Source organism: Mytilus trossulus, chromosome 6 (assembly GCF_036588685.1).
Source record: "Mytilus trossulus isolate FHL-02 chromosome 6, PNRI_Mtr1.1.1.hap1, whole genome shotgun sequence".
NCBI classification, from domain to species: Eukaryota; Metazoa; Mollusca; class Bivalvia; order Mytilida; family Mytilidae; genus Mytilus; species Mytilus trossulus.
In genome coordinates this window covers 75,989,434-76,008,452 of record NC_086378.1, presented here as the reverse complement: position 1 = coordinate 76,008,452, position 19,019 = coordinate 75,989,434, and the positions used below count along the sequence as shown (strand labels likewise).

Below are 19,019 nucleotides of genomic sequence, written 5' to 3'. Positions count from 1 at the left end.
ATTTGCATGTTTTAAACATAATAAAACGAGGCATTTTAAATCATACGATTACATAAGTAATAATGCATATTTTGTAACAATTTCTAAATATATTGTTCTTGAAAAATGTCCATGAGTTATATGCATACAACTTGTATAAAGGCAACAAAAAATGTAATCAATAAAAAATTGCTTGCACGTCATCCTTTGCATGTGTTCCATAATTACATGACGTAAATTCACTCTTTCTTCGTTTCGTTGATGACACACCTTGAGTATATGGTAGAAACTTCACTGTCATCCGGGCTTCACACAGATTCCTGGCGGGAAAATTTTGCATATCATCACCACGTACGTACATATGTCGTTCTGTGACATTTTCCGTCAATATGCAGTGTATATAGTTGGTAGGATCTGTTCCAGCCACACAATATACCTAGGGAAAACGTAATGTAAAATTTAAATTGAATAATGGAGTGGAAATGAATTTTCAGTATATCCATTGACGCATGAACGTACCAAAAATGGTTGTTATTTTGGAATTCAAGTGTGCCAAATTTTGTTTACCATCTTTGGTCGTTTTTTTAAAGAAAATGCACCACCACTATACTCCTGCCCAAAATGAATTAGACTGTCTAAATGCTACCTCCTGTCGATGAGGTTTTATTGTATTCTTATTTTCCTTTTTTGTTTTGTGACGATACATGTTATATGTCTTCTCTAAGTTCGCAACTCGATAAACTTGAAGATTTTAATTACTATACACACAGTTTTATAATCGATGTTTCGATAAAATAAACGACGAAAGGTAGCAAGCGTATGATACTTTTTATAGATGTTTTTAATGAAAGCAATCTTATTTTAAAGTTATACTTACATGCTTAAACAGCATTAATACATTTTATTCATTATAAGAGGGTTAATAAATACGAACCACAGCTTGTCCTCAAACTTTATTTCTAAATCCAAATATATATTCAAAACTGAGATTCAAAACTCACATTTAATACAAATGCATACACATTAAATGCTATAATAGTATTAGAAATCAATATCGATCTATGTGTTCTTTAGTTTAAGCTCTCTAAATAATATTCCATATCACAATGTTTTATAAATTGTCATAAACATAGTTCATTGTTAATATCATCATCATGTTTGATATGAGCATATTTTAATTTTCTAAGCTGGGTAGAGCTAACACCATGAGTATATGGAAGCAGGCAGACAGGCATTACAGATTGTACATAGGATCTAGAAGGAAAGCTTGGCATATCATCTCCTCGAACATATAATGCCGTCTGGTAAGCTGATAAAGTCACTACAGAGGAAAGGTATGTGGTAGGATCAGTGTTCCCAATACAAAACACCTTTAGGTAAAGATTAAAAAGATTAGAAAAATGTAAATAAATTACATAATAGTATTATGCCAAGCCTAGTCAATATAAACTTCGCCGTCAAATGAGGTAAATTCAACTTTAATACAAGATATGACTTTTATTCGATTTCAAATTGATGTATGTTTGTATAATTATTCTTACAAAGATAATCAAAGGCATCTAGCTCTTGCATAAATAAGGCCAAATATAATACTAGTTTAGATTTAAGAAATAGATATATAATGTGTAGAGAATACTCTAGCTAATATACATTAGTGAGATAGGGTATGCAAAGGTTTACATGGGAAATTATACAGCCACATAAGAGTAGCCTTACCATATCAGCATATTTCTTAACATTAAGCATGCGTTTCTCTGTGCTGTCTATGGGCACTCTCTTCTTTAGTTTGAAGATACTTCTACTGTCATGTACTCCTACTATAACCTACAAAATAGAGATTGCATACTATTAAAACACAGACGAAAAGAAAAACATTACAAGTTACTCATCACGCCAAATATAAAAAACGGAGAATATAATATTTACTCATTGTTAATATCTTTTCTGCAACTACAACTTGCTACTGAGTGCCCAACAGCAAAAAAGCTCAAGAAAATTTCGTGTTCCTTTTCGTTTTGTAAGATTGTGAAAAGAATTCAAAAAAAAAAAAAACGTACCTTGACCTATAATAATGGTTCAATTTTATAAATTGTTATTTGGATGGAGAGTTGTCTCATTGACACTCATACTACATCTTCCTATATCTATATATTAATATGGTATATTTAAAAACTCATCAAAAATATGAAGCTTGTAATTTAGTCAGCAAGACACTCATTTTGTCTACCTCATCAAGGGACTTCGAATCAAAACAGAAGAAAGGCCAAAGAAAAGACAAATTTAAAGACCATTGAAAATTTAGCTAAATCTAGTAAAGGCTATGTATGCATGAGAGAAGACGGTCTTGTCGAATCATTGATATTTCATGTCAATACTGCTGAATTGAGTTCTTGGATGGTAAACCTTTGGGGGACGAAACGATCAATATCAGTGATTTAAACCTAGTGACTGCCAAAAACTTGTTCAATGTACTAAAACATGTTTATATTAATTTTATCTTTGATGAGTTATATTTGATTAGTTTGTTTTCGTATATATAAATTGCATATATTAATGTACATTTTTAAAATAACAATCATGAATTAATTTAAGGTGGTATGAGAGTCTTAAATAAAAATGATAGAATTTGTTCATACTTTGCCAAAACGTAGTATCTATTGATATATGTTGAAAAATATAATAAAAATGATAAGTCACTGCGCATTTTCTCAAGCTACAGGACGTGACAAAATGACACATTTTGTATGGATTATACAGGAAAAAACACCATTTTGTGATTAGAAATTAAACGAAATGATAGAATTGTTAAATACTTAAGGAAAAGATAGCTTTCAGACAATGCTTTGAGAATATCAAAAGAAAAAATAGGGTCACCGTATGTGTTTTTCGGCAAAAATACAAAATAGGAAAATTCCATGTAGAATCCTTTAGAAACTGCACTGTTTTAGAGTTATTTCCCCTAAAAATGCCAATTTAAAAAAAATTAAAAACAACCAAAAATAATCAACATTTGCAAAAATATTGATATGTATAAGTTATATTCTTATAAATTGGTTCTTTTAAATGAAAATTCACATTAAATATCTGCATTCCTGCATTAAATTTTGCTAACTTGATAGACAATCTGGACCTTTGATTCTCTGTTTTTTACAATCCAAGATGGAGGAAGACACCCATACCACCTTAACCTGTATTTTAAACGCTACCTGTTTTCCTAGGGCTTTCATACGTTGCAGCAGAGTGATGTGGCCATTGTGAAACAAATCAAAACAACCAACAGTATACACTTTATCAACACGTGTATCAAAAGCATTTACTGGAACAGAATTATGTCTTTGTAGTAGTGGTCGGACAGCATCTTCACCTTCATCCAATATAGAATCATCTGTGGAATCATTTTCATCTGACAAAGAACTGAAATGAAAATTTGATCATTTATAATACATTTATAGCAACGTATCGTCGAGTGTTTTATCATACAAAGTGCAAATTTAACAAAGACTAAAAGGGGAACATTAATATTGACCGCTATGGGATATCCGTTTCACAGACGTTCTCGGAACGTCGTAATTGCAATCCCGTTCCTCTTGAACTTATGTGACCTACCAAAGTCCTGTTGTTACTTTTGAATAACTTTTACCGAATTATACAAATTTATCGGGTTTGTAATAACATGAGCAGCACGACGGGTGCCACATGAGGCGCAGAATCTGCTTACCATTCCGGAGCACCTTAGAAACCCCCAGTTTTTGGTGGTGTTAGTGTTGCTTAGTCTCTTTTTTGTATGTTGTGTTTTGATGTTCTATTGTTTGTCTCTTTGTCTTTTTCATTTTATGTTTTATTTATAAATTTGAATGTTTCTCTGTTATCTTTCGACCCTTTTTCAATGTCGAATTAATGTTTAACCAGTTACATTTTGTTTTAATCTTGAGCCGGTTGATAACACTGTTGCTTAACTTTATTATTATTTTACAAGAAATTATGGAAATTACCTGTTTGATTTTTCAATGCTTTCAGCTAAGAATTTAGATGCATTTGATTCGCTGTAGCATTTTCTTAATTTCTGAAAATGAAATAAAAACTTGTGAATCCCCGGCTTTACATCTTTCAGAATTAAAGTTTGTACAAAGCAATCTATTAATTCATAATTTACAAAACACGTCCAAATGAAAGCTCGATAGTTGGGAAAGTCTGATATATCTAATAGCTTAGAGCGTAAAATGCAAAAGACAGCAAAAGCTTTGTAATGTCAACTCTGAATAAAAGCAGATGTAATATACATGTTAACGTGTGAGCAACCCATCAACGATTATCTTTACAATATGTCAACTTCTTATTATATGAAAAAGACTGGTAAAAGATGAAAGATTAAAAGGAAACAACCAAGCATCTGCCATCAACAATAGATTTCCAAATTAACACAGATTTAGATATGACTAAAGACAATCACTGACAAAGATCTTGTCTGGAGAGAGGCAAACACATAAATGGTGCAGTTACAGTGGCTTTATAACCCCTTTTACTTTTATAACCGTTTACCAACAAAAAGCAAAATGATAACATAATGTCAGTACAAGAAAAGGCATTCTTATACAATGGTTAAGATGACAAAACAATTATACTCTAAACCATATCAAGCCATATTCTTAAGCATGGAAAGTTGTTCACAGACAATGAAAAACAAGCTCGAACTATTATGTAAGCTTTTTATTAAGAGATCAATTCGCCTTACATCCTAAAATCGATGGCTGTAATTCATTGTGACACTCATTATTTCAAAGTATATGACAACATAGGTACTGTGTGTTTAAGCGAGAGGCGAAAGAAATATGAGTGACATTTAAACTTGTATATCGAAAATAAACTGACAACGTCATGGCTAAAAACAGAAAAAGATCAACATACAACAGTACGTAGGACACAACAATGATACTTTAAAATATCAATAAACCATTGTCAAATTAACTTTCCTGTCCAAAACAACAATATAATCATAGATAATAAACTGGTGGCCAACAGTAAGGCGTCAATCAATCAAGTGAGTTGTCACAATATTTAGATCATGCACACAAGGAATTGTGCATTTGTATATTTTCTACAGCGTACACATTTTTTCCATTTCTTTAGCTGATGTATATCCTTCGGTTTTAATTTTTTACCCGGATTTGTTTCCGTCTAGTAGACGATGTATGACTACAGAACAGTGGTTAACTACTGCTGCTTTAATTCTTTATAGAGAGGTATGTTAGGTTTACAATCAGAAAGAGCTGAAATCATCTTCATTGTCTTTAACATTTATTTTCAAACGATCCTTATAATCAATTACTTCGTGTCAGTAAATATATGAGACAGACTCATACATGGGACGACAAATTACGGACTTGTTGATGTTCAGCTACGACTAGAGATCAGATATAATTTTCATAACGTAATTCAAAAATAGCTTGACATGAAAACATATCTTAATTGCGATTCTCTTTTGATAATATACCAAAATGGTATTTGAGATAAAAAAATGTATTGATGAAAAATGGTGTAAGGTTTAATAACTTATATCACAGGATAATTACATCTTACCGATATACTACCAAGCTATCACACTTCTGGTTTAAGCTCTGCAATGGTGATTTGGCTCTGAAAATATTACTTAAGACAAATTCTATTTGGATTAAGCAATATTTATTCATTTTTGTGAATTATTAAACGGAAAGATATGTGCAAGGAATGTGTGTTTTGCAAAAGAACTGAAGAAAGTCACTAGCTTTTAGTCCGTGATAGTAGATCAAACGAGCTTAACTAACGTCTGTCGTTTCATCCTGATTATCGCATGCTCCACGTATGTGATGATCAGTTATAGATGCGTCTCTGTGTCTACCAGTTATTATTCTTAGAAGATTCATTCTCGTTTCCACTTGCAAATTTTTGCACATTTTGTTGAAGTCTCGAAATAGTCTATGATAACAATGTAGCAACTCAAACACGTGAAGCAGGATAATTTTTCAGAATCCAAAACAAAAGCCAATAATCTTCTCTTAGGCCGTCACCATATAAGTCGACTTCCTGATTATTAAATTTACCGGAAAATGTCTGCTGGTTTCCATATATAAACAATTCAATTTCAGTTACTACTTTATTGTTAGAGTTGTTCATTATTTCATCACACTCCAAGTCATTCGAATTTTCGACCGTTTACCTTCTCATATCTTTTGCAAAACACGTCATATTTGATATTGGCTTGAACTGCAGGGAATTATGTCAGCTAACACAGCTTTGTGTTTACCTTTGGGATCTTTTCTGTATATGTTGCCTTTTCACCATCTTCTTTAGTTTCTATGATTTCATTAAAGTCTACTTCATCTCGTTTTCTTTGTTCACGGGCTTTCAACTTATGTTGCAAACTGGCGTATGCTAATCTTACTGACATAATCAGACATGCAATTCCAGTTATTCCAGCTAAAATATATAGTCAATTTACAAAGGGATTAATTACAATAGAAAGTATAAAAGCGCTCACCAGATAATTTGTATTTCAACTACGTTAATGAAGAAAGTCTTATCAGAATGAACTGATTATGAAAGGTAGTAGGTAAAAGATACCCAGACACTCTAACTATACCGTATAACGGTGGGTTTTTTTCGGGTGTAATTTCGCAATATTTTCATTGCATAAGGTGTACGAAGTATTTTGGCCGTTATGATTTTGCAGAATGGAAACTTTTATAAATACCTTTGCATGTGCACTTTAGAAATGGCGGAATTTAGTTTGGAGAATTTTTTTTCCGCGAAAATAATCCGCTAAGTTATTATTAGAAAATCCAAAGGACATAACACACAAAACATTAAAGCTGACAAAAATTAACAACAATATTAACGCTTATAATGTATTTTAAGAAGATAAAAATAAAACGTAATGTCTACATACACCATGAAGTAATGGGTATAGGAGAAGCTTCAGCCAAACACAGGAACGCAATGCCCATTGATTCTAACTTTTCTTTTAGTTTTCCTTCCATCACAGCAGCTGTGTCCGCTTTACTTATCAAAGTGTCATTTTTGCTCAGCAATCTGTCAAATGTAGCAATGATTTATAATGGGATATTTGTCCCGAAACAGTAATCTAACAATGCAATGCATGTAGAAATACATTTATTTGGTCTTATTGACTCTGTATAACAATAAAGGATGTGTAGGTCTCGTAGCATACAAGAAAAATAAAGCAAACTGCCAATAACAGACCTAGGTTTCAGCAATGTTCCTTGATTTGGACAGTCATAATGTCTGTAATGAGAATTAAAATCTTAGCAAAGTATGGGAAAATATTCCATTGACACTGAAGTATAACGCTGTCATATGCGTCTAATTTGTTTGAGGAGTCAGAATAATACGATAAGAAGCAAAATTGGAAATCATTTGGATCGTAAGAGGATAACAAGAATCGTTTACAGTGTGACGTATTCATCCAATGCAAATAATTCTTGAGACAAATTGTACTATATCTAATTATTGTAATAGTTTTGATATACCTGAGATAGTAGGAGCGGAAGTAGTCTTGTACTCTGACAACACCGAGCACAAATTCAAATCCTATGATAACAGAACAAGATGTGATGTATATGTTCGTCTGCTTCCATGTCATCAGGGTAAAATCAGTTGTCAGTAGGATTGACCATAGAGCAAAAACATTCACTATCTGAAGTAGAAATTGATTAAAGCATATATTACAAAGTTGAATTAAGTAAATTGCGGCAAATATCAAACAATGCATTTGATGAAAATTTAGGTAAGTTTTTTGAAAAAAATACAGAAAATCAACAACAGTATACATGTGCATGTAACAACTATTTAATTGATATATAGTTATATATATTTTTTTTGCACTGAATATAATTCTTGAATTTATTCAAATGCTAAGGATGAAGTTTTTCTCAGTTTTGTTCTTGTTATAGCTTTATCATTGATAAGTTACATAATATCTTACTGCAACATATACAGTCAAATAAGTTGTTCTTTCTGCAGTGGCAGTAACATATTGTTTCAACCATTTCATTGTCCTCAAACTTTCGACTCCACAACAGGATATTTAGATAGACATGTTATTTTTTGCGTTAAATTAATTGTGCAAGGTTTTTTACAATGGCTTGAGATGGGGTAATTTTCTTAGTTTATTGTATTGGGTGTTTTATCGTGTTGTCTTGTTAGAACAAGCGACACAGAAAAATCTGGTTTTAGTTTGGGTTTTTTAATGAACAATGGCACTAAGCTTTTTAGAAGGCGTAGCAATCTACATGTTCGATGTAATATACCTTATCACAGAAAGCGTCCATGAATCCGCCAAGCAAAGGATCGTCTACAGGGCCATAGATTTGTTTCTGAGCTTTTGCAACAATGCCGTCAAGATGATCCAGAAAATCGTGAAATAGCACCAGTAAAAATGCCGTCCAGTAATATTGGTTTCTGTAAATATTAAAACGGTTTCGTGTATCAAAAACTAAAGGTTTAAAAGATAAATAAAGTTGATGGAGTGGTACTATTGTAATAAGATGGATTTGGTATCGACTATAAAAAAAGAAGATGTGGTATCATTGCCAATGAGACAATCGTCCACAAGAGAACAAAACGATTCAGAAATGTCAGTTTTTTCGTTATATTTTGTGCTTTAAGGATTATAAACAGCTTTTCGGGTGACATTTGTGATATCATTTATGCTATTAGTATGATAACAATTTAGCAAACGACGATTGACAAAGTTAGGACTATTATACTCAATTGTTATCAGTTAGTTTAATAGTCCTAGAAAAAAATACTTCTCTAAAGCTGGGGTCACACATTCACGATTTTTACTACCGTCCTTGACAGGACCATTCCCGATTAAAATTTATTAAAAGTCTGATCAAGACCCTGTGAATCGTGGATGGAAATTCAAACTTAAATTAAAATTTGTAAACAAAAATAATTTGATCACGACAACAATCAGATAGTGTTCAGGAAGCGTCGATATTCAACCGTTTCTAAGCGAATTAGTCCCGATAATCCCGTTCTGAATCCGCTTCTAATCCGATTTGTATTTTTTGCCAGGTAAAATTCGACCGAGTCTGTCACGACAGCGTCCCGACTCTACCGAATGTAATCCGACTGAGATCAGACAGTGACCAGACAGCGAACCGACGCTGACGGAAGTTATCCGTTCGAAAACTGTCGGCATATTCGGGATGATCAGGTACTGTCGGAACGTAATCCTATCACGGTCCGCTCTATCGCATTGCAAACGGCTTTTGTGAACCCCGCATTACGGGACGCACCTAACTGTCGGGGTGCTTTGCCGAACTATTCGGACCCTTCCCGACCCGTAGGAATCTGTTACGAACTAAAACGACTGCGTTCAGACAATGATAGGACATTCCAGATAATTGAGGATACTAATCCGACTTTATAACTTTTCGTGTCGTATTGCTGTCTGATCTCAAACCGGAGCAATAATCGGCAATGTGTGAACCCCGCATTAAACAAAAGTTAATGTAAGTCGTGTAATAAGTTCACCTCTGGTGTTATGTTTATTTGACATTTTTGTTTGTGTGTTAGGATTTTTTTTCTTCTTTAAACTTATAATTGACTATGACAATAAAAAAAATATATATATCTAGTAAAATTGTGTTAGTTATTCAATTCAGAATCAATCTATTGGTTATAAATTGTACATTGTATTTTAGAGTTTCAAATGTGTGAACTGTGTAATGAAAGGCTTACTTAAGACAGCATGCTATGGGAATAACTAAAGCCGTCCTGGTCCATGATACAATATTTGCTGAAAATATGGTATACTCTTGTCCTCGTATACTAAGGAACCGAGGTATACAGGATACAATAGGTAACAACATCGTCTGTAACGGTGAATACACATACTTGTCATACCAGTCAATCTGAAACGACGGTAACCATCTATAACATATCATCATTGGGAATATACAACAAGAGACTCCAGGGTACGAATAGAGGAAATAAAATGATAACATGTAGGCTTTTCTTCATTTAAAATGTTGTGTGTAACTAACTGTATTCAATATTACAATGAAATAGAAATTTATGTTATTAATAGTGCATTTTTTTCATCATTGACAGCATATGTTTAAATATATATGGTTGGTAGTGGCGATTATCTTGGGGATGAATGTTTAGAGAAATCTTCGGATTTATATTTAAACGGGTCTATAGTGGTCATCATTCTGTTTTTGTACTTCCATAAGAAGGGATAGTACGTAGGCAATTCCTAAAGTAAATATTCTAAGGTCCAGTGTTTTGATGAATACTTTTATTTCACGAGAAAAACTCTACTAGATAGATATAGGAAAATGAGGTACGAGTGCCAATGAGACAACTCTCCATCCAAATAACAATTCATAAAAGTAAACCAGTCTAGGTCAAGGTACGGCCTTTAACACGAAGCCTTGGTTCACACCGAACAACAAGCTATAAAGGGCTCCCAAATTACTAGTGTTAAACCTTTCAAACGGGAAAACGAACGGTCTAATCTACATTAAAAAAACGAGAAACACGTAGAATTACATAAACAAACGACAACTAATTTCAATAAAAAATTTTAAAATGACCGTCCTAATTATCATGGATAAAGCCAAAATCTTTGATATAAAATTTCAAAATAGAAAATGGTTTATTGTGATACATCAGAAAATGTTATATAATACGTGATTTTTTTCTTGATAATTCAGTGTGTGAATATATAGACTGGGTTACAATATGCATTAAAAAATGTTTTAACAGAAACCTTCCCTATCGCGTAAGTTGTCTTGTAAGTAGAAAAAAACTGAAACATTGAAAGTTTACCATAACGAAAAGTATAGATTCAACTATCCTGGAACAGAATCCGAGCACCGCTAATATTGCGCTGGTCATCCCCATATCTAGAATGGAAAAAAAAACTATTTATATTAAAAATCTATTTGTAATTTTAGTGCCATTTTTTTTTCATTTTTTCATTTTTACATTTCCTTTAAAAAATGTAAATAAATTATTTACTTTTTTCTTTCAAACCGTTAGTAATAATCGGTTTTTATTACGTAGGATCCATGCATTTATTGGAGACTATATAACTCATTTTGGTAAACATTACAATAAGGAATCGAATGTACATAGTAACAGCTAGAATCATTCAAAATGTCTTATACTACTGTAGTATTGTAGATCGTGTGTATATGAAATCTTGTCTTAAATATGCAATAATTTGGCAGGGAACTGTTCCATTTTTGTGAGATCTTTTGGTTTAACTTTAAAATAAAAAATAAATGTAAAGTTAAGTTAAAAATGAGAATTGTTTAAGTAATTTAAAAAAAAAAAAAATTATTATTCAAGAAAATAAGATTTGCTGGAATATAAAAACCGGTCTTACCTTTCGCAGACAACCCGCTTGAGTGGGTGCACTCATGTGAATAATTATATCAAACAGATTGTCAAACAATTTCTATATTAGTTACAGACGCATACCACTTGAAACAGATAATCAAAATAAATTGACATACCATAACAAATACATACATATTTTAAATGCAGAAATCAGTAAAACATGTCGCTTATTCCTGAACATAAAATACAACTAAACATAAGTTCAATTTAAAATCCAAATTTTAGCATGAAGTTGGACGATGAGGGTTGCCAACGTCCAGCGGTAAATAAAATGTATATTCTGGACAAGAACGTGTAAATAAGAAATTAATATGAACCCTGTACTAGACTTACACGCCGAGATTTTTAACATGGTGACCACGTATTGGCTGCCATGACACAATAGAGGCCATTGCAAATGTGATGTGCATGCGTATATTGTATAAACATGGATAAAAAGAAGTACCATGTATTCATCAATGACTCAGCAACATATATAAAGATTACAAAAAAAAATACGGTCTTCAATAATAAAAAAAGAGTTTATGCAATATGCCAAGCTCTTAATCGTTTTAAAAACATCAACAGAGACCATCACAGATCTGCAATAATCAAAACAAACAAAATCTTAAGAACAATCAAACAAAGACGAATTAAAGACAACATCGGCGACGTTCCTGTATTTGGACGGACGCAAATCTGTTTCGGGACAACAAATATAAAGGTCAATTTTAAAGATAAAAATTGGCTAGCTTGACGACTTCGGACAGACACAAAACTGTTTAAAGGACAATCATCAAAAATATAAAACTAGTGACAACTATTGACAAGGTTCCTGACTTCGGACAGACATAACACTAATTTGAAGATTAAAACACAAAGATGATATCACTTGAAAACAACAACTGGAGGGTTCTTGGCCTCAAGTTTACACACAACTGTTTTCATGACAAAAAACACACGTACATACAGGAAATTAAAGTTTGGAAAATTTCCTGACGTCGGACGGATAAAAAAACAGTTTTGTGACCATAAAACATAAGGACGAAATAAAGACTACCATTACAAAACGAGGTAACTGGGTTCAGACAGACACCTTATAGTGTGGAGGTTCAATATATATCACTCGATCGGTTAAATCACATTATCATAAGGAACATATTCAGTAAAACTGATTCAGAAAACCTATAAACCTCGTTCTTTTAAGCATGCATGAGTTTAAAGACATACATGTAAGGCCCTGTTTGAAGTTCGGTTATAAAAAATAAACTTTAGAACCATTAGTATTTATTAGCAGGCATAGTTTTTAGCAGTTCCAGTAATGAAAATAAAAGCTACTCACTTTTTGTCTATTCCCTTTACGATAAAAATGATCCAAAAGTGCCACTGTGACGTATTATTTACAATAAATAACCTGGTTTTACGCTGTGTTGATCACAAGTGTGTACTAATCGTATTTATCTATTTAAGTCTATTTACGGATAGTGGTGATAAGAGGAAGGGATGAATGAATTAAAATGATAATTTGTCTTATCTGCATTAAATTAAAGATAAATTTCGGACAAAACAAAATTTCTCTTGATAAATCTATTCTTAGAATGGACTTTCTTTGTGTTTTAAACAAATTTTATTTTTTCTAAGAATCCATACCACAGACAGATCATGATTCTTCCAAAAAAAACGTCGTCGAATCTCGATCGTTACGTACCACTAGTTTGGTGTAAAGGACCTACCGATATTCTAGTGAAATTTCAAGCTGCATGTTTAACGTTGCAATTTTTTTTATCCTTCGTATCTTTAGTTAGTTCTGTGAACTTCACAAGTTTCTTTTATAATCATATCTTAATTTCATGTAGTTTGTATTTGAAGTAATTAACTTCTTCTCGTCCTGAACATGCATGAAATACTTGCCACTGGACGTTAAGTAACCAACAATCAATCATGTGTGGCCTTCTGCTGTTGTTTGCTCCTTGGTCGGGTTGTTGTTTCTTTGACATATTCCCCATTTCCACTCTTAATTTAATCTTTTATTATTTATTTGAATACTAAAAATTCTATCGTATATACTCTCATACTGTTTTCAACAATTCTATATGTAAAATCAAATTGTTATTTGCGGTACATATTGCCTATGCATAAACTTGAATGAAACATTGCTTGGTTCACATGATTGTAATAAAATGGGAATAAATACTCTATTCTTTTCGACTTAGCTTTCTTGTTTTTCATTATTATTTCTTATGTTTAGAGATAAGTAATAAGATTGTGTAAACATCAATGTAAAATAACAAAAAGAGATCCTGCGAAATATAGTAAAAAATGTTGTTTTTTTTACAAAATATTGGACCTGGAAGTTATTTTTCTCTTTTACAAATAGATATGTATTCAAGAAGTTTGTCGATTAAGAATTATATATATCTGAAAACATTTTTTTTTAATTAAGAACAAGAATGTGTCCACAGTACTTGGATGCCCCACTCGCACTATCATTTTCCATGTTTAGTGGACCGTGGAATTCGAAAAAATTCTCTAATTTGGCATTAAAATTAAAATGATCTTATCAAAGGGAACATGTATACTAAGTTTCAAGTTGATTGGACTTTTACTTTATCAAAAACTACCTGGACCAAAAACTTTAACCTGAAATTTGCACTATCATTTTCTATGTTCAGTGAACCATGAAATTGGGGGTCAAAACTCTAAATTGGCATTAAAATTAGAAAGATCATATCATAGGGCACATGTATACTAAGTTTCAAGTTGATTAAACTTCAACTTCATCAAAAACTACATTGACCAAAAACTTTAACCTGAAGCGGGACAGACGGACGAACGAACAGACGGACGGACGAACGAACGAACGAACAGACGAGCGGACGCACAGACCAGAATACATAATGCCCCTCTACTATCGTAGGTGGGGCATAAAAAAGCAAATTGGACAATTAAGGCAAAAAAGACATACATGTACATGTATTACATCATGTTATAGACTAGAGATGAAAAGACGATAAAAAACTAAGTCTTTTAATAAAATACCAAAAAATTTGTAAGGGTTCCGCGGAACCCAGTGTCTCGCCTACTTTTGCTGTAAATCGCAGGCTCAACAAAACTGAGGAAAAAAGTCAATAAAAATATTCCTCTTGATACTATCTTATGATTGTGAGAAGCTAATCTGTCCAATTTTGGTAAAAATCTATGATAGTTTAATGAATATAATAAATGTTTTGAAAACTTTAACTGCAGACTGTATGTAAGGTAAACTGGAAGAAAATTAAAGTCCATTTAAAAGAAAAATACAGAAAAAATGGAGTTCTGTTTTTACAAAATTTACTTCTGGATACTATCTTATGATCATAAACAAGCTTCTGTCAAAGTTTGATACAAACCCAGGATAGTTTAAGGAAGTTATTAAAATTCTAAAAACTTTAACCACAGAGTAAATGTTATGTTTCCCCGTAGAAAAAACTAAGTCCATTTATAAGTGAAAAACGGAAAAATGCATTTATTTTTTTACAAAATTTACTTCTGGATACTATCTTATGATCATAAACAAACTTCTGTCAAAGTTTGGTACAAACCCAGGATAGTTTGAGAAAGTTATTAAAATTTCAAAAACTTTAACCACAGAGTGAATGTTATGTTTCCCCGCAGAAAAACTAAGTCCATTTATAAGTAAAATACGGAAAAAATGGAATTTTATTTTTACAAAATTTACTTCTGGATACTATCTAATGATCATAAAGAAGCTTCTGTCCAAGTTTGGTAGAAATACAGTATAGTTTAAGAAAGTTATTAAAATTTAAAAAACTTTAACCACAGAGTGAATATTTGTGGACGCCGCCGACGACGACGCCGACGCCGACGGAATGTAGGATCGCTTAGTCTCGCTTTTTCGACTAAAGTCGAAGGCTCGACAAAAAGGATAATACAAATTTTATATTGTGACATGAACCCCAGAAAAACAACTGGAGATGAATATCTACAGTAATGGCATTACAGTTGGATTTACACTGCGTCATAATAACACTTTGAAATGATTACTTCCTTTGAACATGGCTGATCGCTGCATGATGCAACCACAACTAAATTGCTGTCTATTTAATCTGTTACCGAAAGGAGTAGGTCCGGTAAGGACCGATTTTGGCCTCAAATTTCGAATTCAGGTTCATCTGACGAAAGATTTTGACCACTTTTTGAACATTAAGGTCTATGTTATTTGATTCAATTAGTTAATGTGAAAGATTTTAACTGATTTAGTCATTAAAAACGATCCGATTCAAGCCCAAATATGAAAAATCTTCCAAATATGCAGAAAATGTCACTTTTCGGATGGTTTTTGTCACAAATGAAAGTGGCCGCATCTGTGTTCATCCACAACCTTTATATATGTTATGTATTATCATCAAATACAACTAACATTTCAATATTAAGGATGAACACGAATGCGGCCACTTTCGTTTCACACGGAAACCGTCTAAAATTTAACTAAAATGCTAGAATTGTGGAGATTTCAGTAATTTAGCAGGACTTAATGGTGCTACTACCCGGTGTATGTACATTGTATCGTCAAAAACAGCCCGTATTTATGTAGCAGAAGCATTCTTCTGTCAAATAAATAACTAAAAGTTTACATTTTAACAATTTTGTAAAACTGCTATTTTGGGGGGCCAGATAGGGGTCTTACTGGACCTACTCCTTTCCTTTAATTCAGATTAAGAACAAAAAGGAGTTATCCACATCCCCTCCCAAAATTAAGACGCATGCCTCATAGCTTATTTTCGCAATTGCATATGCAACAGCTGTGCAGACTTTCTAAAGCTATGCTGTTTCTAGACGAGTACATAGACCAGATGCTCCGCAGGGCGCAGATTTATACGACCGCAGAGGTAGAACCCTGAACAGTGGGGGCAAGTATGGACACAACATTTAAGCTTGATACAGCTCTGAATTTGGATTGTGATTAAAAAGTTGACATAAAATAGGTTTCTGACACAGAATGAATGTGATCTTAGAACAAACTTAAAAACTTAAAAAATCTTAAATTGGACATTTGCCTATAATGGTTTAATATCCAAATTCTAAATACATGGTTAGATTCAGCATATCATAAAACCCCAAGAATTAAATTTTTGATAAAATCAAATATTGGTAAATTTTAGACCCTTTAGACCTCAATGTGGACCAATTTGATAACCAAGCCCAAATATTAAAAATCTAAATACATGGTTAGATTCAGCATATCATAAAACCCCAAGAATTAAATTTTTGATAAAATCAAATATTGGTAAATTTTAGACCCTTTAGACCTCAATGTGGACCAATTTGATAACCAAGCCCAAATATTAAAAATCTAAATACATGGTTAGATTCAGCATATTGAAGAACCCCATATACTCATTTTTTGGTGAAATCAAACAAAGTTTAATTTTTGACCCTTTGGACCTTAATGTAGACCAATTTGAAAACTGGACAAATCTGTGCAATTGAAAATGTCTTGCTATTGCACAATACTGTGCAATTGAAGATTTCTTGCTATTGTGCAATACTGTGCAATTGAAGATTTCTTGCTATTGTGCAATACTGTGCAATTGAAAATTTCTTGCTATTGCACAATACTGTGCAATTGAAGATTTCTTGCTATTGTGCATTAATGTGCAATTGGAAATTTCTGGTTTTTTTTAATTTTCTCTAATAGACAGAAACTTAAAATAATAAAAAAAACTATAACAAGTTATCTGCTAATACATAAACGATGCCGCAATCGTCAGTCGAATCATAATAGGAGTTATCGAAAACTACAATAGTGAATAACTGTAAACAGCAAAAATGATCAGTAGTGTTGTAACAGCATGCATCAGTCGACTATTGAATTAAAATGTCTCCACTGCTTTATTGACCATTGATGGTATGTTGAAAGTCTTACATATAAGGGTTCAACTAAAAACATTACAGAATCTCAACACTTAACATTAACCATTGGATCAAGGTCAGTTAAAACGTGTCAGTCAGACAAATATATCTTACCATTTTTTAACAAATATAGTTGACCTATTGTGTATGCTGATTGAAAAACAGACCATTGAAGCATAACAACGACCAATTGCTTACAGAAAACTTCAAAAACAGACAAAAAATTAACTTTGAACAATGAACCATGAAAATTAGGCCAAGGTCAGAAGATTCCCTCTACACAGACATGTTTACCTTACAATCATTCCATTGAATAAATATTGTAGAAATATTGTAGAACTATTGCTCATAGTACTTGTATTAGAAATGTATGATTCACAAGATAGTGAAGGTGAGCACAACTTAATTTGTAGATCAACTTTTTATAAGAGTCTATCAATGTAGTTGAATCATTTGACAAAGAATTATGCTCCCACTTGTTGCAAGGGGTAGTCTTCATCTTGCAGTGAGGTAATAGTTGGGTTTTCTTGCTCCTTGATGAATTTCCTTACAGCGACTTTGATATAAGAACAGTTATAAAAGACATGTTCCAGTGTTTTTTGTGTGTTTTTGCTGTACATGTACTGATTTTGTGTCACAGTTGGATACCCACAATCTTTTGGTTTTTTTTCCCTTCAAATAATAATTTTTGACCAATTTTATGTTTTTTTGTAATTATCTTGGAATATAGAACATATAGAGATAAACTGAAAACTAAAAAAAAATATCAACAAGACAAGAAATACATGAAAATCAATAGAATCAATAAGGAGAAATAGGCCTTTAAGAACTTTAAATTGAAAAAATATTATCTAAATGGGTCTAAATAAAAATCATTTGTGTGTGAAAGATAGCAGCCATAGTTGCTAATGATTATAATATTTTGTATTTCGACTAGGTAAGCTTTTTAGGCTATTTCAGGCCACTAGTTCGATATCATATATCACATTGTATATCAAAGCACCTACATTTGTAAGTAAACAGGGCTACACATTTATGGTCATAAAGAGTTTATATCATATAAAGGGTACGAAAAGTAAAAATACGTTTAGTATTCATGTTTGACATCAAGAATTAGCACATGACGTCACATTGTTAAGATGCTTAAGACAATGCAACAGTTTTGCAGACTTTTATTTATGCCATTTTTAAGCCAAAATATTTATTAAATGGCATTTATTTTAATACGTGGCATTAGAATGGAGATAACTGTATTGTATTTTAAGCCTTAAAATACAATACAGTTATATCATATATACCTGACCTGACAAAATACATAAAGTTTGGCAATTCTTTCACACATAATTGTATAAAGCTTTTTCTGCATACATTGCATCTAGAGGTTAATGGTTTATAAAAACTCCTTGCTGAAGGCTCTACTCTCTGATGGACAGTCTCTCATTATCAAACATACCACATCTTCTTATCTTAATATCAACAATAAACACAAGACTAAGAAACTAATTTCTGAGCAAGCTTTCTTGCATAACTTTAGTATTTAACTCTATTATACAGTTCCTGTCTAAAACATTGTAATTTAAACAAAAATATCAGAAAGCTATTCCAGAAAATTCTTCATGTTTCATTGATAACATATTTCTCATGTTTTGAATATACAGTGAGCATTCCTTTGGGAACAAACTGTGTTCCCCAATGACCTGTTTGTAGACTGCCTTCTATTCTATATGTATCAT

General features: G+C 32.2%; 1 protein-coding gene across 4 annotated transcripts; it reads right to left on the bottom strand.

Moving 5' to 3' along the window:
* Positions 1-49: 49 nt before the first annotated feature.
* On the bottom strand, positions 50-12,853 carry LOC134721861 (uncharacterized). Of its 4 annotated transcripts, none has more exons than XM_063585119.1 (11): positions 11,728-11,761; positions 10,819-10,895; positions 9,724-9,896; positions 8,283-8,433; positions 7,503-7,669; positions 6,902-7,044; positions 6,260-6,432; positions 3,972-4,042; positions 3,186-3,393; positions 1,696-1,803; positions 50-415 (listed from the first exon to the last, which is right to left on the bottom strand). In XM_063585119.1, the coding sequence occupies exons 1-11, from the start codon at positions 11,744-11,746 to the stop codon at positions 158-160; spliced, it is 1,548 nt and encodes a 515-aa protein (XP_063441189.1). In that variant the 5' UTR covers positions 11,747-11,761; the 3' UTR covers positions 50-157. The 4 variants fall into 4 exon arrangements, with proteins under 4 accessions (XP_063441189.1, XP_063441192.1, XP_063441191.1 ...); XM_063585122.1 differs by lacking the exon at positions 11,728-11,761 and adding an exon at positions 11,381-11,432 and having other exon boundaries at positions 51-415; XM_063585121.1 differs by lacking the exon at positions 11,728-11,761 and adding an exon at positions 12,716-12,853 and having other exon boundaries at positions 52-415.
* Between the last annotated feature and the right edge of the window lie 6,166 nt (positions 12,854-19,019).

Excerpts from the sequence above, each read along its gene's own strand:
- LOC134721861 (XM_063585119.1), bottom strand. Across the intron at positions 9,897-10,818 it reads AATCTATACTTTTCGTTATG|ATTGACTGGTATGACAAGTA; the intron begins GTAAACTTTCAA and ends CCGTCGTTTCAG. Across the intron at positions 8,434-9,723 it reads CCCATAGCATGCTGTCTTAA|AAACCAATATTACTGGACGG; the intron begins GTAAGCCTTTCA and ends TAATATTTACAG.